At 40.4% G+C, this 24,026-nt stretch overlaps 1 protein-coding gene and 1 long non-coding RNA gene across 2 annotated transcripts in view; both read left to right on the top strand.

Moving 5' to 3' along the window:
• LOC106096495 (dermatan sulfate epimerase like) overlaps nt 1–24,026 on the top strand; it is an 82,529-nt gene that overhangs the window by 46,068 nt on the left and 12,435 nt on the right. The window lies entirely within an intron of this gene.
• dselb (dermatan sulfate epimerase like b) lies at nt 9,546–16,094 on the top strand. Its single transcript, XM_025910387.1, has one exon. The coding sequence runs from the start codon at nt 10,576–10,578 to the stop codon at nt 14,230–14,232; it is 3,657 nt and encodes a 1,218-aa protein (XP_025766172.1). The 5' UTR covers nt 9,546–10,575; the 3' UTR covers nt 14,233–16,094.

Raw genomic sequence — 24,026 nt, 5'->3', positions numbered from 1 at the left:
ACAAAATGGCTTCCTTTTATACTCTACCTTTCCAGGTGAGCATCCGGAATAGTCCAAGTATGGGGTTAACTAATCAAAATGAAAACATGACCCTCCACACAAACAAACATACAATAACATTAAAGCACATCACAAACATATACATATTTCCAACACGTACTATAAACAAACCAGTAACATAAGCTTCACCCATTACTATCTAAATTAAAACCCTCTTTAACCATACTCCCTAAGCCAGCACACTGGTCTGCTCCAGGAGCTCTTAAGCAGGTGATTGAGCTGCTTTCACCCTTTTGCTCCACATCCTGCTAGAAGCAACCAGGACAGGTGAGTACCTTTTATAAGTTCTCATTTCACATATATTTAGGTTATTGATAAATGATTAACTGTAAGCAGCTCTAACTTTGGTTCTTCTCTGACACAGGTAGGATGGCCAGTCCCACTGTCTCTTCACCGTTACAAGCTGTCAATTTCAATCGTATGTCAAATAACCTAATAAAGAATTCATAAGAACTAATGTGTTTTTCTTTATTATACTAATTTAAATTCCCAATCCATCAATTAATTACTAACAATACAAACAAGGTAATGGAACCCCTGGTCTCCATTACAATAGGAGTCTGAAAAAACTCAACACTCCTGGGTCTTCTTTGATGTATTTTTCATTTTTTGTTGCTCCAATCATTTTCAGTTGATGAATGGTTTGGACTGCAATCTGGCCAGATTGGCGCCCAGACTCGTAATAATATCGTAATAGTTACAGTATGCAGTTTAGCACTGAGCTGAAACCTACAATGTCTTCCCTGGATGTCATGTGGATGGGAGCGTATGTTGCTCTAAAACCTGTACATAAACCTTTCAGGCTGGCAGCTTGTACATCTTTCAAGGAAGCTGCCAATTTCATAGGTACTAATGTGCCGCCATACCATCAGAGATGCTGGCTTTTGAACTGAGCGTGAATAACAAGCTGCATGTTCACTCTCCCTTTAGTCAATTTATGTTTTCCACATTGCCTCAGTCCATTTTAAATGAGCTTTGAACTTTCCTGTTCACACATGGCTCTGACTTCAGTGATTTATGGAAGTGTTCCTTAGTCCCTTCAGTGATTTCTGTGATAGAATAATGCTTGTTTTTAAGGGCCTGAGGATGATGGGCATCCAGTATTGATTTTCAGCCTTGTGCCTTGCGCACAGAGACTTCTCCAGATTCTCTGAATCTGTTGATGATATTATGTACTGTAGATGATGAGCTGTTCAAAATTTTTGCATTTTTATGTTGAGGAACATTATTCTGATATTGCTCCACAGTTTTTCAGATGCCATTTACAAAAAACCTCTGCCTACTCTTACTTTTCCAACCTTTTGCTGGCCCCGTCCCAATGTTTTTGAGGTGTGTTGGTGCTATCAAATTCAAAATGAGCTAATACATTTGATTAAATTTTACTTTTTCTCTGTTCAGACATTTGATATATTTTCTGTGTTCTACTGTGAATAAAATAAGTGTTTATGAGATTTGCAAAACATTGAGAAAGTTTCAAAAGTATCATGATGTTTGTAATGGTGTGATTTTTGCTATTTTGGTTAGCAAATATTTTAATCACACTTTATGCATATTTGGAAATACCACGACTACATAATCTGATGACGCACAAATCATGAGCGTTCAGCCTATTAGATGGTTTGAAAACAAGCCACAACTTATCCAGATTGCTTGATTTACAACTTGGCCTGATTTGAGCTCAATATTGTGGCAAAACTGATTGTATGCTGCATCTTATCAACCAGTTCAAAAAGTACAAACACGACAAAGAGAACAAGACTGAAAAACTCACTCCGAGTTGCAAAAGACAAAACTAACGATATATTTTCAAAAGCATATTTTGATCACTGGGATTTTGTGGAAGTAAACAGTTAGTGATGTGATAATGGTCTCTTACAGCAGCAATCACTTACACCATTGGTAGGCTTATAGGAGTTCTTAACTGTGCCAAATCTTGTCCTCCAAAAGAAATATTTTTACCCCGATGAAAGCTTGACCTAAAACTACTGTATGTACCAATGTAAACAAAACAAACCTAATGAACATCTCTCTTCTTCTGCTAATACTACAGCTCCAAAAACATTTCACATTCCTCCCAGAAATGTAGAAAGCAATGAAAGCTGCAACTACTGCATGTCGTACTTCAGTAAAGAACTACAATTGTGCTAATCTGAGAATATGTGCACCAGATAAATAACAGATGAATATAGCAATATAACATACTTCAGTGGGCTGGAGCACTAAAATCTCTGCATCCTTTCTGTTAATGCAGAGAAGTACCAGAACTGTACTTATTAAAAATGTTGTGATGTAATGAACCATCAATTTAGAAAAAATATATAATGAACAGCCTTAGATGTCTTAAGACAGAAAAGTCCAAATTCAACAATATGTCTCCATTTTCCACACTCCATCAGTCTGCTATCATTACAAAGAATTGCTGCCATCATCAGTAAGAAAAAAAGGCCCAACACAGTTGCTTAGCTTCACCATTTACTTCACTTTGGTATGGCATAATGTCAGATAAAATGATCGGTTGAAACAGCTGCAGACATTGCTGACATGATCCTTTTTATTACACACAACACAATTCTTTCTTGAAAAATACAGTGAAAAGTCAAAAACACCATGATATGACTGAATTGAGTTACATGACTTCTAATTAATAGAGTCCAAACTGTGAGCCAATTTAACTACAGCACTGTACAGCTCGGTTTCTAATGGTTCAGTCACAATAGAACCATTGGGACCATAATCTCCTTGCACCTAGAAACTAGACAATGTAAGTTGCCTTATCTACAATCTGTCTCTTTGCCATAGGAAACTGGATTGAATCTCTGTTTCAAATCTGACATTTTTTGGATTCTTAAAGTTAGTTGTTAATGTGAATTTCTGTGTATATAGACGGCAACGTATGTCCAAATGATGGCAACAGATGTCCTATTTTGGCCGAGTTATCACACTTATCATCATAAACAGATCGCATGTAATCGTCCACTTGATGCCATTCAATTACAAACTGATAGCAGACTGATTCTGCTTTATTGCTCTTTAAGTGGCATCATGATGCACCAAAGGCGCTTTGAAGACTGCAGCTGAGTGATTGCAGACCTGGTCCCTGTCTTTGAAGCAACCATTACACCGTGACCGTTACACAAAGAACTGTGCTGGTGTTGAAAAATTGTTCCAATTTCTGATCAATGGGCTAATCTATTGTTTCCACACACTTTCCAATTTCATCTCATTTAAATTAACCACTTCTGAATTTTAAGATGACAGTAAAGACTACCAAATTTAACAAGTTTAAAGACAGAATATCAGTTTTCATATCAAAGCCATTGGTGTATAAATGTATGTTCTTTGAGTTGCATCTTTCTTCATAATACAGGTCAAAGCAGTCGAGCCAAACACGGGTGTGCTTTATGTCAACATATGCATGTGCTGATGTATGCTCACTGCACAACATTTGTAAGCATAAGTGTGTACTTGGCATTTGCATCTGTCGGATCTTCTCACTAGTTAATGTGAGCTGCTAAATCGTGTTGCTTTCAGTCGATGGAAGCCACGGAAGTGCACATATCACAAACGATGTGCAAAGTGCGAAGAAAAAAAAAACAAAACCTCAGACAACTGAAAAACATGTGCAAACAGAAGTGACACAACGGATGTGCAAATTGAAAAGGGAGTAGGGGATGATTAAACAATATCAGCAAACAGAAACTACAACAGATGTCTTTCCACATTAAGCAGCAGGTATTAAGGACATCAGACAGATGCAAACCCCACTGAAAGGTAACCGTGCAGCAAAACCAGTTAAGAAAACAATGTAATGCACAGTATGCAAATGTATCTGAAAGAGCAATATTCATTAAAATCTTAAAGTGTTATCAGCAGCACAAATAACGTCTACGAGGCACTTAAAACCCTAGAATTGCTAGCAGCACTGCTCTTTACCTCGTATTTGCAAAGGTAAAATCCAGGTAAATTGGTTTTACAGTTTCATGAACATTGTTAAAAAAGAGCACATCAGAAAAATAGCTTCTCTTTTTATCCACGTGCATGCTCTTTAAAATAATGAAAACCCTTCTGTCTTTCCCAAAGAACAACAACATCTATCATTTCAGTTCTCAAATCAATTATATTGACATTTAAATAATAAAGCTATCAAGATGAGGCTCTGTTATTACACAGTTAGCACAAAGCGTAGGGTGGATGGATGAATATAAAACCAGACAAAAAACAAAACACTTTAATGTGAGACATCACTTTTTCATTTTCAGATTCAAACCATTTTCAACTGACAATCAACTTTCTGAAAGAAAAAAAAACAACTTTTCCTGAACCTTAACTGTGTATTTAGTATTGTAACCATGACAACAAGGAACACTTGATGTTGAAAAAGATTAGGCTTTAACCCAAACTCCATCATGTGTCTGAAATCTAAACAACAGAGATCGTACTATAATCATATAAGCTACATATTTATAGTAGTAAAGACTTTAATAGGTATCCACTAATCCACCATTTCTGTATCTATGTGTGAAAAAAGGGCACAATCTACACTTTCCCCCCTTAGTTATGGCTTTGAATATCTGGCATTGGAGCAGAGCATTACTTTTTGATCACCAAATTCTAATTTCCTCTCATAAACCACACAAATGTTTTTGTCAAAGTTGATGAAATTCCCACTGACAATAATAAGATGATTGGAACAATACTGGTACACAATAAAATATATGTTTTTATAGCTGATTGCAGATATATAAACTCTACTGTACCCATGTAGGAAGCACGGACAAGCAATACATTTTGTCATTTAGGCTGGATGACCTGCTTGATTCATCATGTTTGGTTCCTATTCTCTAGCTGAGGCTAAAAATGACTCTAGAAGAACCTACAGAATGCAGAAGCTCTATAGTTTATTTAGAGGAAGACTACTGTGATTGACAGACAACTTGATAGAAAGTACTGAAGCCATCTTTGAAACTCAAACAGTTGGAGTTTTCCTTCTGCCTCTACCCACAGGACCGGATGCAGGACACAGGCATGCTGAGCTATCTGAGACTCTTGGGGGAAATTGAAATTCTCTGCAGGGAGAGAAATAAGGAAGTCTTTCAAGATCCTGGTTTGCACCTCCCTTTGCTCCCAGCATGACATATTTTTAATAAGGGCACTGCCTGTCAGCAGACACCTCTCCTTTCAATATGTATGGCTGGAGGTTTGTTCAGCTTAAGCAAAGCCAAGATTTGCAAAGCTTCAAACAGACAGCATAAACAGCAGGAGAGCCACAGTAGGCATGGAGACACTAGTTGCCACTTGTCAATCAACAGTGCATTCAGGAGCCACGTTTGATGCAAACTTGGCTATCTACTATTCATCCCTTCTGATCTGACGCTGTAAGGAAACTCATGCTGAGCAACAACTTGAGGACCTCTTGCTCAACCTCAGTCCCAAGCAGCTGTGGATGAGAGTGATTAGAGTGATAGTTTACTGTGGTTGACATCATTCAATCATTTCACCTCACTGAGGCGTCCTCTAATTAGGATGCCCAGCTGCATTCGTTCTCCCCAATACAAGTCAGGCGGAGAAGAATCCACAGGCGGCCTTGTGGTGATTAGAAGTTATTCCAGTTTGTTTTGGAGTATATCTTCAAAGAATGGTGGTTGTACGAAACAGAAAAAAACATTCCCCTGGCTCAGAGCCCATTTGGAAGAGTGATTTTCCAGTGAAGACAGGACATAATGCATATGGAGGCAACCGAATGAAGCTCAAATTAGTCAAAAGTACTCTGCTGAGAAACATGGGAGGTTAAACAGATGGACAATTAATGGTGAAGTGAAAGTTTGGGTAGGCATACACCAGAAGGGTACACTGCACACTACAAAAAAGTGTCTGTTTGGTCCCATTTTTTTTTTTTTTTTTTTTTTTAGCAATATTAAGTAAAAGAAAAAAAAAATCTTCTTCTAAAGTTTTTAATGAGCAGCTTCATTTCTGTTAGCCATCATAGATCAGAGCTGGTGCAAGGACTAAGGGGGACTTGAGAGAAAAAATTAATCACCAACAAGTGCTCAACTTTCTGTGACCGTGCATACCACTGACGACCATGAAATTGGTGTCAAAGGACTGCCCTGATTACTCCCAATACTCAGCAAGAGAGAGCAAGGAGTCAAACATATTGATAAGAGGCTTCTTTTGTTGGATATTTCTATGTGTGCAGATGATGGAATGCAACAGAAATTTAGTGATGCCCTTAGGCTGACCTAAAATTCAACTTGGACCTTTTTAATATACAATTGATAAAAACCACTAGAACTAGTCTAAGACTTTTTAGCAGATACAGAAAATTAGAAAAGCGGGAGGGAGGAGGGATGCATCATTTCTCTCAGAGTTCCTCTGTTGCCACTTAGGTAAGGCAGCAATTTTGCAATTGCAGAGGAAAACTGGAAGAAGACAGATCGGCCTTGACAACACAAAAGTGTAGCAAGATGTGGTTAGCACTTGTAGTCGGCTGAAACCCAGCTATACTTTGATGAGGAAGGATTCCAGATAGAGGGACTGATTTCAATGAAGGAAATAAAAGCACTTTAAATGCTGAAGAAGAAAAGTTGATACCTTTAAGAGATTAGGTGGGTTTTTGTAAGAAATTGCTTTATCGGCTGCTGTCTTTTTTTCCAGGTTGTAGTATTTCTGCATTTGTTTGTGTGGTCTTTGCAGCATTTATAAGCTAATAGGGCAACTGTAAAAACACACTACTAAGTATTGCATTGGTGCTCTGAAATATTCTGAAGCCAATATTTGAGCTTACATCTTGGTGCCGTCTGACTGCCAGAAAGCGAAAAAACAAAAGCATAGATTGCCACTGCCATGGAAATAAAGAGAAACAGTTATCTTTCAGAGATTTAATACAATTTTTGTGTGTCTATGGGATCTACGGTATGCCTCGGACAAAAAAAAGACCTGGAATGATTACGATTCTGGGTTTCCATTTCTCCTCACTCCTCGCAGCAGAGAGAAAATCATGGTACAGGTGATCTGACTGCTGTGTTAGACATAATAGGCAGTCTGGGGTTTATTATATGACGATATCATTGCCTCGCCATAACAGGCAGCATAGTTAGTGCTGATCATAAAGTTAAAAACACTGCCAATTTTGTCTATCAATAAAGCCAAAATGCAATCCTCCTAAGAGTAACAACTGTGTCATGTTATTTTTCCTTTCCAAAACAGAGCGTGACACTGCCTGACTCGGCTCTGCAGCAGACAGGTGAGACACAACATAAACTTGATGAATACAAAATAAACGGCATACATTAATAACCATCTGTAGGCCTATATTAATCAGCATGGGGGAGATTTCTGACATAGGATCTGAGGCCACAGTACTGAATACATAGCTACAAAAATCTCCAGAGCTATCACCGGTGACCTTTAGTATTACCATAATACTGGGGAATTCTGCAATGGTTCCAGCCTGTTGCCATGGCTATAAAAGGTAGTGTAGCCAAAAAGGCTTTATCTTCTACCAGTGAAATTTTGGGAAACTGTGGAGATATTGCAAGCTATTTCTCTGCTCTCTGGAGTCAGGTTTCATTCTGATGGAATGAATAATCTGTGTTATGAAAATAAACCCCAGTCACCCGGCTTTTTCCAACAGATGCTTTTAACACTTTCTGTGCTGTAATAAAAACAGCCTCCAATGAACAAAAGTCTATTAACTGTAGTGGAGTATAATGCTTAAATGGCAAAGCTAACAGGGTGAGCTGGTGTGTTAGGGTGCTAAATACTAAATCTTTTGACTTTTTTTCTTTGGTAAAATCCTTTCATAAGCAGCATTTCATCTCTGAATCGTAAAGTGTCGTGCTTGTGGTTATGAAGCAGTCTGACTGACTTCAAAATGATCATTGGTTTTTATGTTCTGGCAGTTTTTTTTTTTTTTTGCAGTGCAGCTTTTCTCTGTGGAAGATTTTTGTCCTAAGAGAGATTGAAGTGTGTATTTCCTGTGGCGATGCCGATAAAGCCAACTTTGTGCCTGAAGCGTGTGCTTTCAAAACTGTGGGGAGGGAAAAAAAAGAAAAGAAGAAAACCATCATGCAACAGTGGTCCCTGTGGGACACAATGCTGCAGAGCACACGTGCAAACTGCGTATGAGGAAAATGATCTGTCGTTTAATGGAAATACCGCATGGAAACCTAATAAGGGAAGAATGAGCTGATCAATGAGACCGTGGTGGGTTGTGTTAGGGCAGGCAAATGTCACACATTTCTTGAAGGCGAGATGTTTCGGAGGCTATTGGAGGCTTTCTGTTGCCCCAGGGGGGTCTTTTGCAGAGACATGCAATGAAGATTGAGGAGATTTTGGCCAAATTTCAAATGTAACATTTACTGAGATGTTTTTCCGTGATGTTTTCATTTGCTTACCATAAACCTACACTGTATTTTTACAAATACATGCATAAATGTCAAATGGAAAAGAATGAAACAAGACTTGTCATGGTGACTTTATGTATATTGTAATGATGATTTGTATATTAAAAGCATAGTTTGACATTTAGGGGTGAAAATGCTCTTTTACTGAAAGGTACGTGTGATCACTGTTACTGCTGCAGTGTCTGTAAAGTACATATGACGCTATTGTGCAGTGTTATAAGGTAGTTTGGAATAATGGATGGGAACGGAGGAAAGGAGGGAACCCAGCGTCAAATCAATCATCAGCAATAAACGAAAAGATCCACACTGACTATGAGTGGGATAAATGTCACCCCCGAAAGCATCAGCAAAGTGTTTTTGTGAACGTTCTATTCATAAAACACATTCTCTAAACTTTCTCCTGTTTGTCCATCCTCCTGCACCACAACCTCTGTCCCCTCTGTAACAGTGACTTTGACGTGCACTATTTATATATTAGTGCACACTAAGAAATAGCCTCACCAACACAACCTGTAATTTCCAAAATTTTGTTGATAAAACGGTTTTTCCTGCATATTAAACAAAGCAAATATAGCAGAAAGCTGATTTTGCTCGTGGAGATGAAGCTGTGACTGTTGTTTCCACGCCTGGGATACACATTATACCTGCATCGGCCTTAAACTGAATGGACGAAAGCGAGCTCATTATTTGTGTTAATTCTCATCCTCTTTTACAAAAGAAAGGGGAGGAAAAGTATTTTACAAGTTGCCTAACTTTTTCTCTGAGGTGCTGTGAATTAAACTGTATACCGATGCATACGCCTACTGTTCCTTTCCATATCACTGTCTTTATTATTTTTGCGAATGCCAGATTAAATGACAGTAAAAGAGTCGTGCAGATCACATTAAAGAGATACTAAAACGTGTTTTATCACCTGCTGCTGCCCTAATGTTAGGTAGAAACTTAACATCACTCAGGAATACGAAAATAAATAATAATGGAGTGAATATTAAACCTCCCCACACTCTGTGAGAGATGAGATCGGGCTTCTGAAGTCACGGCTCCCTCTACAGTTTGTACAGTGGAAATTTTTCCATCCAGTGCAGGAAAACAATCAAACTGACTGTGCTGAACAGTCGGGAGGACACAACGGAGACGCGTCCGGGGATACACACATAATACACAGGCTCACTTGTGTGCGTCTCAAACGCCAGCGGGAACACCAATATCCCCACAGATACGGCAGATTTCCACGTGGATTATTTTCCATTCGGCGGGTTGATTGGCTGTTTTCTGCGGACAATCGGGGGAAAATGTCTCATTCTTTGAATACTTGAGGAGTGACGACAACTTTCCTCCTTTCGGACTTCACCCGCACTAATAGCAGAAGATAAAGCGCGAGGAGAGGAGAGGACTGCTTTTCAACAATGCAAACAGATCAATTACCCGATCAGGATTTGCAAAATTAAGGATTTGGCGTCTCTGCAGCGGAGGTACCAAGCAATGTTTGCAGCGGAGATGCGTTGTTTGCTGAGGTTCATGTCCGTGGATGTTGCGGCTCGGTCGGGCTGCACACGGAGCCTTTGGGTGGCTGTGATTGGACCGGACACAGACTGGGGCTGACTGATGTTTGTCCGAGAGGAAATGTTTTGGGGAGGAGATCAATATGAGTTACTGGCAAAGGGGGAGACGCCAGTCGTCGCGAGTGCCCATATTTCTATGAAGACGAACGGCACCGTGCAGGCATAAGGATTTTTTTTTCTTGTATTTTAATTCAAAAACATACCAGAAAGATCTTCTTACCACCAGAGATTTATTTATACTTATTTATGATGTGTTTTGCTGCCTTTGCAAACTGTTGCAAACATTGTTACAGTTGGATTTGGATAGTGCTTGCTCTTGCACGAAAGTTTTTTTTTTTTTTTTTAATCCTTGTTCTTGACTATCATACCCAGGAATTTGATATTGCATCATATTGTCTTTTAAAATAAAAACGCCATGGACTTGTGCATCCCTAATATTTAAATGTAATCTGGACTTTCACTCTGAAAACTTATTTTTTCCGGGACATTGCAACACTTTTATGGAAGAAAACTGTCAGCTAATTATTTTTGAAATCCGGTAGTGTAAAATGTGCTCGCAAACACCTGGAAACATGGCTGGCAGCTGGGTTGTATATTCAGCTTTTTTACTACCATTGTTCGCAGTGGGCACAGCTTTCTCGGGGGTCTTCAACACCACAGACAGAGACGTTTTCACAGATGACTTGCTGCAGGTCAAACTCGCACAAGACAGAGCGAGTGAGCACTGGAAGCTCCAGTCTGCTGACTCCCATCCCAACCTATATTTTAACCAAGTGGATGTGTTACACTTGAGGCAAAGGTCCTCTACCACCCACAGTCACATATTTAAAGTCATCAGAGCTGCTGTGCTCACTATGTTGTCTAATGTTCCCTTTTACTTGCCCCCTGTGAAACATGAGGAGTTTACAAGCAAGTGGAATGAGATTTATGGGAACAACCTGCCTCCCCTGGCTCTCTACTGCCTGTTGTGCCCAGAGGATTCTGCTGCTCTGCAGTTTCTTATCAAGTTTATGGATAGGATGGCCGAATATTCAGACTGGAAGGTGACCAGTGCACCGAACGATGAGGTGCCCATGGCGCACTCTCTCACTGGGTTTGCTACTGCTTATGACTTTATTTACTCTTACCTGGATCAGCGTAGAAGGGATTTATACCTCAAGAAAATTCGCGCTGAGACGGTGGAGCTGTATGAGCTCTCTAAGTACAGAGGATGGGGCAAACAGTATCTCCAAAATCATCAAACCACCAACATATTAGCCATCCTGACAGGTGCATTAGTGGTGGGGTCACATGACGATCCAGAGTCAATGATCTGGAAACAAGTGGCAGTTAACTATATGGAAAAAACAATGTTTCTTTTGAATCACGTTGTTGATGGCTCCCTGGATGAGGGAGTAGCCTACGGAAGCTACACAGCCAAGTCTATCACCCAGTATGTGTTCTTAGCTCAGCGTCATTTCAACATAGACAACATGCAGAACAACTGGCTGCGGGGCCACTTTTGGTTTTATTATGCCACGCTGTTGCCGGGCTTTCAGAGAACAGTCGGCATTGCGGACTCCAACTACAACTGGTTTTATGGTCCAGAGAGCCAGCTTGTTTTCCTCGACACCTTCGTCATGAAGAACGGAACGGGCAACTGGCTGGCTCAACAGATTAGAAAGCATCGGCCGAAGGACGGCCCTATGGGGCAGTCATCTGCACAGCGCTGGGCTACACTTCACACAGAATACATCTGGTACAACTCCCACCTCACGCCGCAGCCTCCCCACGATTTTGGCAAAGCTAAAATGCATATTTTCTCAAACTGGGGTGTGGTTACATACGGAGCTGGGCTTCCCAATGGCCAGAGTAATACTTTTGTCTCCTTTAAGTCTGGCAGCCTGGGTGGCCGTGCAGTCTATGACATTGTCCATGACAAGCCTTACTCCTGGGTGGATGGCTGGAACAGCTTCAACCCTGGTCATGAGCACCCAGACCAGAACTCTTTTACTTTTGCTCCTAATGGGCAAGTATTTGTGTCTGAAGCACTTTATGGTCCAAAGTACAGCTACCTTAACAATGTTTTAGTGTTCAGTCCATCTCCTACAAGCCAGTGTAACAATCCATGGGAGGGTCAGTTGGGGGAGTGCGCTAAGTGGCTGCGCTGGACCGATGAAGGGGTGGGTGATGCTAGAGGTGAGGTGATTGCCGCTTCGTCACACAAGGATACGATGTTTGTGAGTGGGGAAGCCGCGCTGGCTTATTCACCCGCCATGAGACTAAAGAGTGTCTTCAGAGCTTTGGTTCTGCTCAACTCGCAGACTTTGCTAGTCCTTGACCATGTAGAAAAATGGGGCGATTCACCGGTAAAGTCACTCAGTGCTTTTTTCCACAATCTCGACATTGACTTTAAATATGTTCCTTTCAGATTCATGGACAGATATAACGGCGCGATGATGGATGTGTGGGATGCTCATTATAAAATGTTCTGGTTTGACACTCAGGGCCACAGCCCTGAAACACGCATACAGGAAGCAGAGCAGGCGGCTGAGTTTAAAAAGAGGTGGACGCAGTATATAAACGTTACTTTCCAAATGACAGGCCCGGTCAGCAGAGTGGCTTACGTGCTGCACGGACCGTATGTCAAAGTGTCCAACTGTAGATTTATAGATAACAGCAAAAATGGAGTGAGGCTTTCTTTAATCATTAATAACACAGAGAAGATTGTGTCCATTGCTACAAACTATAAGGACATTGGGGCAAGGTTGAGTTATTTGGGATTTGGAGGTCACAGTAAAGTTGAGGATAGATATCAAATCACCCGATACGGCCTTGGGACACAAATCCTCCCTAAACAAATCAGCAGCGATAATCAGCTGTTTGACTTTGGATTCACAGTCAATGTAATAGCGGGGGTCGTTCTCTGCGTGGCTATAGGATTTTTGACCATGCAGAGAAAGTTTTATGTTTGCTTCAGCAGGCTGATGCGTTACGCACTCCTCACCGTGCTCATTCTGTGGATAGCCGAGCTGCTGTTTGTCTCTAACAGCTGCGATCAGCTTCTCTGTGGGGTGAAATGGAAAGGTGCGGGTGCCAAAAGCGAAGTAAACAAACAAATCAGATTGTACGAGCAGCACCGGCTCCCCCTTCCCACTGTTGTCATAACGACCCTTCCCGGATCGGGATCGGAAATACTCAAGCACCTTTTTTACAATAGCTCGGACTTTGTTTATATAAGGGTCCCCACCGAGCACGTGGACATTCCTGAGACAGAGTTTGAGTTTGATTCCCTGGTCGATGCCTGTGAGTGGTCAAGGTCAGACGCCGTGAATGGGCGGTTTAAGATTATCCAGGGCTGGCTGCATTCGCTGGTGCATAACACAAAGCTGCACTTGCAAAATATTCAGCTCGTAGAGGGCAGCAAGGTCAAGCAGACCCAGAGAGTCAGCGTCCCCAGGGACAGAAAGAAAAGATCCAGGAAGAGAGAACCGGCATCTGACCTGAAGGGCAAACTGAGGGCCAGTCTGGATAGAGATGCAGAGTATGTAAGGGAAATGAGAAGGCATGTTACAGAGTACCCTAACGCCCGGGTGGTAATCAACATGCGGAGTGGAAGCTGGACACTCAAACTGCCTTTCATTCAGGAGGTAGTGGGACTTTCCTTGAGGACAATATACTTGGTGAGAGACCCGAGAGCATGGATTTATCTCATGGTTTATAACAGCAAACCCAGCCTATACTCCCTTAAAAACATCCCACAGCACCTTTCCTTGATATTCAAGGAGGATGCTGTCAGGGATGGGTGCTCAGCTGTTGCGCCAGAGTTTAAAATGATCCAGAGGCTACTGTCCCGTTATGAGACAAATCCTGTTTTGATTCTGGCACATTTGTGGCTGGCGCACACCGCAGCTGCTCTGAGGGTCAGCGAGAGCCTTCCCGAGGAGTCCTTTCTCCGAGTGAGGTTTGAGGATGTGGTCAACTTCCCCCAGGAGACGGCAGAGACAATACACACATTTCTAGGTGTGCCTGTGTCACCCACAGCCCTCAATCAACTCATATTCACCACTTCTACGAACCTGTACAATCTAATGTATGAAGGAGACATCTCACCAGCCAACATTAACATGTGGAGACAGAAAATGTCTCGAAAGGACGTTCGACTGATAGAGGATGTGTGTGGAAGTGTGATGAAGAGGCTGGGTTACACTAGGTTTGCCAGTTAACCGCTGCTGGTCAGCTGATATTGAGCTGTCTTTGTTTACTGTAGCTGCCAGTCACAGCCAGTTCTGTAATGTGTTCTTTTTTCTTTTATTTTTTTTTGCACTGAGCTGAACTTTATAAAAGAAACCCAAAAAATGATGTTAAAAGTTGAAGAAAAACTGTGCTGTCTCTCCATCTGTCTTCAAGCTTTCTCCCTCAGTTGTATTTGTTTGGGTGTGTGTACAGTATTGTATCGACTACAGCGACAGATGTTTGTGAGGGAGGAATACTTTGCATTGGAACAGGTGGAAGGGAGCTCATTTTATTGTTCTTCTCCCCCTAAGCAGCCCTCTACAGTTACTTGTAGCGCTCCTTTTATCGACTGAAACTTTAGACCTGTCTTGTCTTACATACTGATGAATATCACTGAATTTCAACATAAATTTTATGTTACTACCCAACAACCGTGGTGTGAGGAAAAAATGGTTTGTGCAAAATTCAAAGCTCTGGTTACTTGATTTTTTTTCTTTTTTGGGGGGGAAGTGGCAGTACATTTCTTGGTTTGGAACAGATATGTTATGAAGCTCATTAATAAGTTTTGAAGCTGTAGGAGACAGCTAATTTGGGCTGTCATTTTCCTGTCTGAACTGTTGAGTGCTGTTTCCCTTTAAAACTGTATAAAAAATGCTGCATTGTAAGGGGTCGAAAATGGAGAACAAGAAGATGACTGGTGTTTTTTTTACTCAAGTGATAGATTGTATTTTTGTTGAACCGGTCGAAGGATTTTAGTTAGAAACTCAAAGATGTCACAGCAGTTTAGCACTTTCACAAAATCTGATTGTATGTGGGATTCAGTGCATTTTCCAGGGCTAACTTTACTGTATCTGCTTAATTATTATGGAAGCATAAAATCTCTGAAGATATATAAAATATGTGTAGAAGAAAGAAAGTAAAGTATTTATGAGTTCTAAAGATATATATCCCAAAGGATCAGGAATGAATACCATTATTGTAACTCCCTTTAGCATTTATTGAATTGGATCTAAGGGATGTGCTTAATAGGGATCAAACTGGCAAAAAAAAGAAACTGTCAGCCTTGACACATTTCTAGTCAAAGCAATTTCCAAAGCACCCCCCTCAGCTAGTTATATTAATCTGCAAAATGCCATAGCTGAGGCTTACTGTGTTTTATTGCTGTGATATATTCACTATAAAGGCCTGAAGGAAATGCAAACAACACGTGTTTCTATTTCCAGTTGCAGTCACTCAGATGGCCAATCGTATTTTAGCTTTTTGTCTTTAAAGAGTCCAGTGAGCCTTGCACTGAACACAGATGAATATGAAATATAGGTAAAAAAAATAAAAAAAATCAGAGACCATTTCTACTCTGTGATGTTATGCTCCTTGGCCTGGGTAAAAAAACAAGTATATGCTACTCAGTAACCTTTGATGCTGTCTTGCTTTGACATTTCTGTACTGTAAATGGATCACATGTAACATGCAGATGGTGCACTCGTTTCTAAACTCGCCATCGCATCTGTACACAGAATACCCAGTGTTCATTTGGAAATATCCATCTTTCCTTGGCTAGAAGCAGTCCTGTTTGTTTTTTTTCTCTATGAACACTGAAACCCTTGACTGGCTGGAAAACCCGTTTGATGTTCGTGGTCTTTGAATGTGTAGACTTGGCAGACATGCTTTCACTTTGGTGTTGCAATCCTGTTACCAACTCTGTTTTGTATTTGCTTGTGGGGATATGGTTCCTTGCTTCTGTGGCCTTGAATTACAATCATTTCTTTTTTGACAGTTTTTTTTTTCTGGATCTGGAGCAGAAGGAGAAATTAATGTAAAGAAAAGAATAAATTCATAAATATATTGACAACCAGTCTTTGTTTAGGTGTAGTGTATTATTTTCCACAATGGCATAGGCCATGTGATTATAAGGCATTTGTCCTCATTAGCTGCTTTTATACTCATGTTAAACTAGCTATTATCCTTCGCTACAAAAGACAGAACATAAATTTTAATTTGTTTCTTTCCGTATGATTACAGCTAACCTGCTAGTAATGTGTCTGTTTACGCAGACGCTTGTGCTGCCACATTTTTGCACTAGCACAATCTCCATTTTATTAGACACGGATGACAGAAGCCTAATTGCTTATATGGGTGATGTGCATGACAAGGAGGAATCAACAATTAAAAACATGTCAGTAAGTTCTAATGCCATGCTCTGACTGAGACTCCCTTAACAGGAGCAGGCTTCGAAAGAGCACATGCTGTGTCTTATGTCTCAGAATGGTGAGTCAGTCATTTCATTACTCATTTGTTCTTGATCCCTCCTGTAACACTCTAATGCTTGGCAGGGTCCTCTGTGCCTAATCCTTCCACGCAGAGGCACATTATTCACAGAAAAACCTCAGGCAAATGCTTTGGAAGGTTTCTACAAGTCTGGACCCGCAGTCCCTGCTTGTAAAGTAGTTCCATTCGTTCTGAATGCAGGAGTAATCTTCCCCGTATATGCACACGTGCTTAATAATTATTCAGGCTTCACAGACTGCTGGGACATAACTAATAACTTCATTTCTTTTTTAACCAGAAAATTACTGGTGTCATTTAAAGAGAAGACAAGAGAATGATGCAAAACTAAACTCCACCTCTCTGACAAAAACAATGATTAAACCCAAATTTATAGAAATGATTATAAACCTTTGCAGCATAAACTATGTTTTTCCTCCGTTTGCTCATGTTTCATCTTACAACCCCTTAGCTGTAGTCACAAGGAGCCTAACATGTATGTAGGGAACCACTTACCTTTCTTTCCAAGGGAATAATAGTATTTTTACAGAGCCTGTATGCTGCTCAATTTTTGTGTTTATTTTTATTAACTTATGCATTAATCCAGAAAACAAGTCCTAATATTTATTAATGTGTTCAGTTAGTAACAACTAAATCTAATCATTTGGAACTTTTTTTTACTGAACTGATAGCAAATGCAAAATTGATGACTATTAGAAAATCCTCTTTCAGTTAAAAGGGCCAATAACCAAATGTGGCCACACTCTTACTTACTTCTAACCAGAAAGTGATCTGAATATATCAGTTTCACTACTTTGCTGACAAAGTAGGAGGATCCTATTTTGATGAAATAGGATCCTCCTAATGTCACTGGCAAAAGGCTTTCAATTCTTGGTCCCCTCATACTAATTACGTCCTTTTGAGTGCATGTGGTTCAAGGACCCTCAAGGTTTAGACTGATAAAGATGAAATACCCAGTAAATATTCAAACCTCACTGAAAACCCGAATGAGTCGAATCCACCAGGAGTATGAGGGAGCGAGGAGAGCAGAACGTGGAGAAGCTTGCCTTTATTCTTGTGGGACAAATCTAAAAGTTATGATACCAAAGGTGGATTTAAGAAAACAACAAAAAGACAAAAAGCATTTATAACACTTTCCCTCCAAGCTGGTTTATGGAAATAAAATAAAATAAATAGTTACAGCCTTCTTGTAAAGAGACAAAATCCCCAAGATCAATAACAACAACTAATAAACTCATGCGATGAAGCAGGAATATGGTTTCCAGATATTCATAGCAAGTCATTCTAAAATTGGACAATCTACCTAAAATTCTGATTTAAAAGAATAAAAATACCCCTGTTAGGCTTTTGGTGGAAAAGTTTTATTATTATGCAAATTATGGACGAAGTCTTTTATCAATGCAGGTGGCGAAACCCACAAAAACAGTGACTGGCAGCAGAACATAGACCGCAGTCAAATGAAATGAGATTCAAGACCCCAAAACATACAGTATTATATAGTGCAGGATTTAAGTTTTCATCTAATGGAAATCTGTTATGATGCTGGAACTTTTTAAGGGCATAGACATATGAAACAAGAGGAAGATAAACTAATCAGAGCTGTGGAGTGCAGTTTCAGCAATGTGTGGGTTGCTGTGATCTCCTAACTCTGACATGTTCCAGACTAAATTACAATGTGGACTTGAGTTGCTTAAAGAGATGAACACAAGATAATGGATTGCTGCATGCAAAAATAGCACAAAAATATAAAAGTGCTTTGGATGCAGAATATTGAAGATGATGTAAAACATGAGGCCTGCACCCAACATCCAAATCCAGATTGTTGGATGCAGACAGGGGGGTATGCTGCTGTGATTAATGTTGTATCCATGTATCTTTTTGTTATGTAGTTTTGGTTGGGTATCACAGGAAGCTAGTCGTGTATTCTTAATACATCTTAAAAAGCATGCTAAAACAATTTCAGATTGGATAACTGCTTTCTGTGAAACAGGCTGCCCTAATTCTTCCAGATGTGGATGAACCTGATGAGCCTAATGGACACTGGAACTTTATTAGATTTTGTCTTGAGGAAGCTTCAAAAAGATTCTGCATTATTGAATCTCTGTCTCTATTCTGGTGTCTTATTGTAAAGCTTTTTTATATTTGTAGAGGGAATGCAGATTATCATCACAGATTATCTTTGGACTTTTAACATAATGGCACAGAACATTAACGAACCCTGCTTCTGCCCTGTATAGCTCACACATCAAATGTAAGTCTGTATAGATAATCTCCACCAATTAAATTTAATGGAATCTTACAGACGGGATAAAAATAAAGCGATATGTCAGAGTGTTCTTCCATAGAATTCATTTCTCATCTGAAAATAACACTGCAAACGCCTGCTGCTCGGAAAGACAAATACGCTTTATGGAAATCTTTTGATGTCTGATCACAAGAAGCAGATGATTTGCAGAACTAATTTAAGCTAGAAGGTTGCCTCCTAGATTATCTTTGATGTCTGATAACCAATACATAATCATCGCATGAAATAAGGTTTTATAGAGAAAATGATGAAAAGCTGCATTATAATCTAATTCCATGCACCGAGTTTGGTTAAGTGATCAAGCAGCTTTCTCACACTATTAGGTGCATGGAGGTTATCCAGATAGAAAAGGAGACTCAATTTCAGCTGAGTAGTCATACCCTCTCCTTTTCCGCCTTTATCTTTCGCTGTATCCAAATCCCAGGAGACCTTCTCCCTTGCCGGCAGCCATCGCTCCTGCCACTGCTCATTAATTAACCTTTGCTGCAGCCACCATCAGTCAGAGCAGCCTGATATTCTGGAGAAGAGTAATCATCGATACCATACAAGGCCTTTGTGCTGGGGAATTAGCTCACTAATGGAGAGCAACGCCATCATTGTTGAGAGTTTCAAAACTTACATTTGAATGTGATGTGTGATTTGTTGTGAGTGTGTCCTTCAGATGTCAGCAGATTGGCTCTGAATGGCTTCACTGACGGTGTGTAAGCAGCTGGCAAAGCCTCTCTCCTATATTTAGTCATTTTTAGTGCAGTAAACAACGCCTGTGAGGTCCTCAGATCCTACTGTTCAAATACACCTGCTGATGACACTGCTGCGTTTGGACACTGGGATGTGGAGATCCCAGGAATTGCTGTTAATAAGAGTTGACTTGCAAGGAAATATGGCGCCCTGTCAATTTGCAGCTAGTGGCAAGTAATTTCTGTAGTGAAAATGGGATCTTCTGTGCCAATAAAGCACAGCAGCCACTGCTAATGAAGCCCAGTCTGCTCTTATAGCGCAGGGAAATCAGACCAGATGAGGCGTTTTGAATTTCACTTCAGGCAAATCTCGATACTGAGACACTCTCACAGTTGTATATCAAAACACTCCTCAAGGCTTTGCATAGTCCTAGCTGTCATTCTTTTCAGTTTGGCGGATACACGAATACCAGCTGAGTTTTTCAAAATTAACTGCATAGCAGGGACATTAATATAAATGCTATGTTCCCAGAGAATTTATGCACAGTGTTTTAGTGTCATTGGCTGATTTCAAATGTATGTTCTTCCATTTGTTTATTGTACAAACATAATTTTCTGGAGCCTTACACTCCGCTGGTGGGTGTTTTAAGCTGCTATGACCATTCCTCTGCCTGAAAGTCAAATGAAAGTCTGTGGAAATTGAATTTTTTCTGCTTAGCAATATGAGGCGACTGAAAACGACTCAAGACTTTGCTTTGAGAAGTTTCTGACTTTTCGACTTTGAAAGTGAGACCCCTTGAAATAAACCAATATTCTGTCAGCTTAACCTGTCTCTCTTGACATTTTAGTTAATCCCCACTCTTGTTCTGTATATTATGGACAGTTTGCAGGGTAGACACAGCTCTCTACCCCTAGGAAAACGAGCCACTCTCGTATTGCTTTGAGTAGAGCTCCTCTCTTTCTCCTATTTCAACGGCTGTGGTTTGCTAGCTGTGCAGAAATGAGCAGAAATGAGCAGAATGATGCGTAAGCTGAAAAAGGAGATAAAAGGGGGGGGCAGAAAAAACTAAATCGACTAAATGATTTAGCTGTGCTTTGACTAATGTAAGTTTACCAGTTCTGTTATGGAGAGGGTTAGCCACTGTTTTCATGTAATGAGCTGTGTCTGTCTATTAAAGCAAAGGGTGGCCAAGCTGCAGCATTTAAAGCCTGGTGTTATTCTGAGGTGTAGGATTGAATCCAGCTGGCTCGCTGACAGACAGACAGGGGAGAGGCCCTTTTCCTGGATGACACACTCAGTAGTCCTTCATTACTGGGACCGAGAAACCATAACCCGGCTGTCAAAGTGCTGCCGCGGCCACCGCTCTCCTGAACCATGTCTAGTCGAGGCATGTCTGCCAAGCGGATCATTTTCATGTTTTATGTGATGCACAAAAGAACTGATAGGGAAGATAGCAAAAAAGACAGAAATGCGTGGTTAAATATTTGTGGGGACATCCCATGCAGCCTTTTTGCATCAAGCATGAGTCATTGACCTCTAATTAGTGGGATTTATGTATTATGGAGCAATAACAGCGTCAGTGACATCGGTCATTGCATGCCTGGGAAATTAAAGCAGAGCAAAGGCTTGTTGCTAAGTCATTGGAAATGAAATAACTAATGCGGGAGTTGTACCCCATATCCTTACTTACACATTCTCATCTCATAGTCTTTTGATAGAACAGAAATGGAAAACTACTTCCCACAATAAAGAATTGACAGGAGACCCGATGGAGTAAGGAATTCATGCACTGTGAGCTTCAGAGATAAGCCAGTCATTATACTCCACACAGATTTTATATCATGCCCTTCCCATAACTATCCCACCCAGTGTGGCTATCTCTACGTCTGGAATCAGTCCAACACCACAAACTTGAAATTAGTTTTTGTCCCCTTGTGGTGTCTCTCCTTTCTCTCCTTCAAAAAGAAACTTCTCTTTCAAGAGGGCCTTACATTTCCTTGCAATCACACTATTGGCAATGTACAGCTTCTGACAACATGTTTTATTTTTAAAAGAGACATCTTGACACTGACAGGCGGCAGAAGCCGAGAGACATTCGTCAGTCTCTTCTCGTCCCCCGCGATTTTTAGCTGCAGAGCAAGCCAGATGGTCAGATTCTCTGCTCATATGGTTATGTTCCTTAGAGATCACCATTTTTGGCCTGATTGGAAAAAAACATATAAAAGTGGGGAGATGTTAAGAAATGATAACAGCTGAAGAAGGCCAGGACAGCAGTATCACTGCTTTGAAGAGAGTGTTTTTAAGGGGAAATGTGCAAAGCACAGTAACATTTTACTGTAAAAAAACTCCAATTCATATTTCTCAGAGGTCGAACAGATAAAAGAAAACAAATGAACAGTCTTGTAAGAAATGATATTACAAGGTGTCATCTTTGCTGCTTTAAAATGCTGATGATTTGTAGGTTATAGTGCCTGTTAAAGTCTCATCTGTCTTCTGTCAGAGGATTGAAATACCACAAGACTGCAGGATGAACTCTTGTAACAATTGACGTTTTACTTTTTAGAATTTAAGAAGCCACTTACCTGTGCATACTAAAGCAGTGCAGCAGATAACATTACAGGGAAATTGTTCACAGATGGATACAAGTTCCCTAATTGCCACATAATCCCTGTTAGCCATTTGAAAACTCACAATGGTGGCCATTTTCAATATGGCTGTCAACAAAGGCACTGAACTAGACAAAGTGAACTGGACTTGCTTTTTTGAATTATATTAGTGTCAAATCATTCATGTTCAAATATGCAAAAGTCAACGTTAGTATTTGCACACTATTTGTTTCAATCACACTTCTGGATCGAGCCCTTACACGCTGCACTGGTTTTCCAATTCTCACCCATGGCTCCCAAAAAGCTTGTTTAGTGTGGTTTGTGATATATAGAGGGGATTGCCTACTATTCAGAAGTTTGGTGGTTTAATCATCAGCTCTGTATGTTAAAGTGCCTTTGGGCAACATACTGAACCCTAAGTACCTCCAGATGTATCCTTCTGGGTTTGCAAGGGGGAGTGGATGCAACTAGCACTTTCAAGAGTGCTAGACGAGAGTAAAACAGTGTTACCATGGACTAAACTAGGACAGGTTGAAATATACATATATACAGTGGCGGTCTTAGCCTGTTTGGCGCCCTGGGCGAACACTGCCTCTGGCGCCCATCTTCCATTGCTTTTAATTTTGCACTCCAGTATGAACACCCATCCCCCAACCCGAGGATCACCACAACAGAACCTAATAGACCTACACCTTAGTTCATAGATTCACTTTATCTAGTGTTTATTTCTGGGTTTTTGCACAACCCAGGATTCAAATCATGAATAGATAATGGGCTTGGATTTACAACATTATGAATGAAATGTGCTCTATTTGGAAGCAGCCGGCCCCTCCCCTGTTGACAGGTTGTGTGTGAGACTTTAAATCATCAAACTGTAAAATATAAATTTTAAATTGTTATTGATCCCTTTACCCCTAGTCCTAAAGTGTATATTTATTTTCTTACTCTTCTTATATTTATTGTTTGTTTACTTGCACTGCTGTAACTGGAGCCTCTCGTCTCTCTATATACTCTATTGTCATCTCCGCTACATACAATAAAGTTTACTTTGACTTCAGCACAGCAGCAAGCAGGCGCACCGAGGGCTCTCACGCTCACTTTTCGGGTATAGAATTTCGAAGAAAAAAAAAAACCATCGGTGCAAACCGCTCATGTCGCCCGTATCAAAAACCGCTACTGCATATATACATAAGTTATATGAGTTAGCCAATATAGCGAACTGCTGGGCAGCATAGCAAAAAGGTTCTAGGTCTGAATCGGTCCAGGTTATCAGGTTAGTGATTCTAAAGTGGTTGTTGGTGTGAAGGTAAATAGTTACGTCTCCATGTGTTAGCCTGTTAATGACAATAACTGATGATAAGAACTGAGCAGAGCTAAAGGTGAGGAAAAGGGAAATGGTTCTTCAAAATAAAGTTTTGCCTTACTGATACAGTCAGGCACAGATTCTACTTTGATATCAAGTGTTTTCAATGTCCAGGTTGTGTCACAGTTTTCACAGTTTGTCCTATGGCTTGGAGAGTAGCTGGGTAGTGTTTGAAGATAAGTCACTTTCATGCAAAAATTGGGGTGACAACACCAATATGCTAGCAATCGAAAATCATGAGGAGATTTTTGCCAACCAGTTGTGGAATACAAACATTTTTCATTGGTAGATCACTAGGGAAAAAATGGGGGGTCACTCACCAGTACCTTGGCCTGTGTGAATTTGGCTTTAGCAATAGTTTTCCCATCAACTGCCTTAGACATGGAAAAAAAAGTGTGTGTGTGAATGGGTAATTAAGGCATGTGCTCCATTAGAGTAGAAATCTTCTACATAAGAACCAGTCCATTTAACATTTACATCTCCACAATAGCCAGCAAGTTAATCACATGGTTAGCAGTCACATACAGTATCTCCAAAACCTCATAAAGG

The sequence above is a fragment of the Oreochromis niloticus genome, linkage group LG9 (genome assembly GCF_001858045.2).
Source record: "Oreochromis niloticus isolate F11D_XX linkage group LG9, O_niloticus_UMD_NMBU, whole genome shotgun sequence".
Lineage (NCBI taxonomy): Eukaryota > Metazoa > Chordata > Actinopteri > Cichliformes > Cichlidae > Oreochromis > Oreochromis niloticus.
This window is presented reverse-complemented; position numbering and strand designations above follow the sequence as displayed.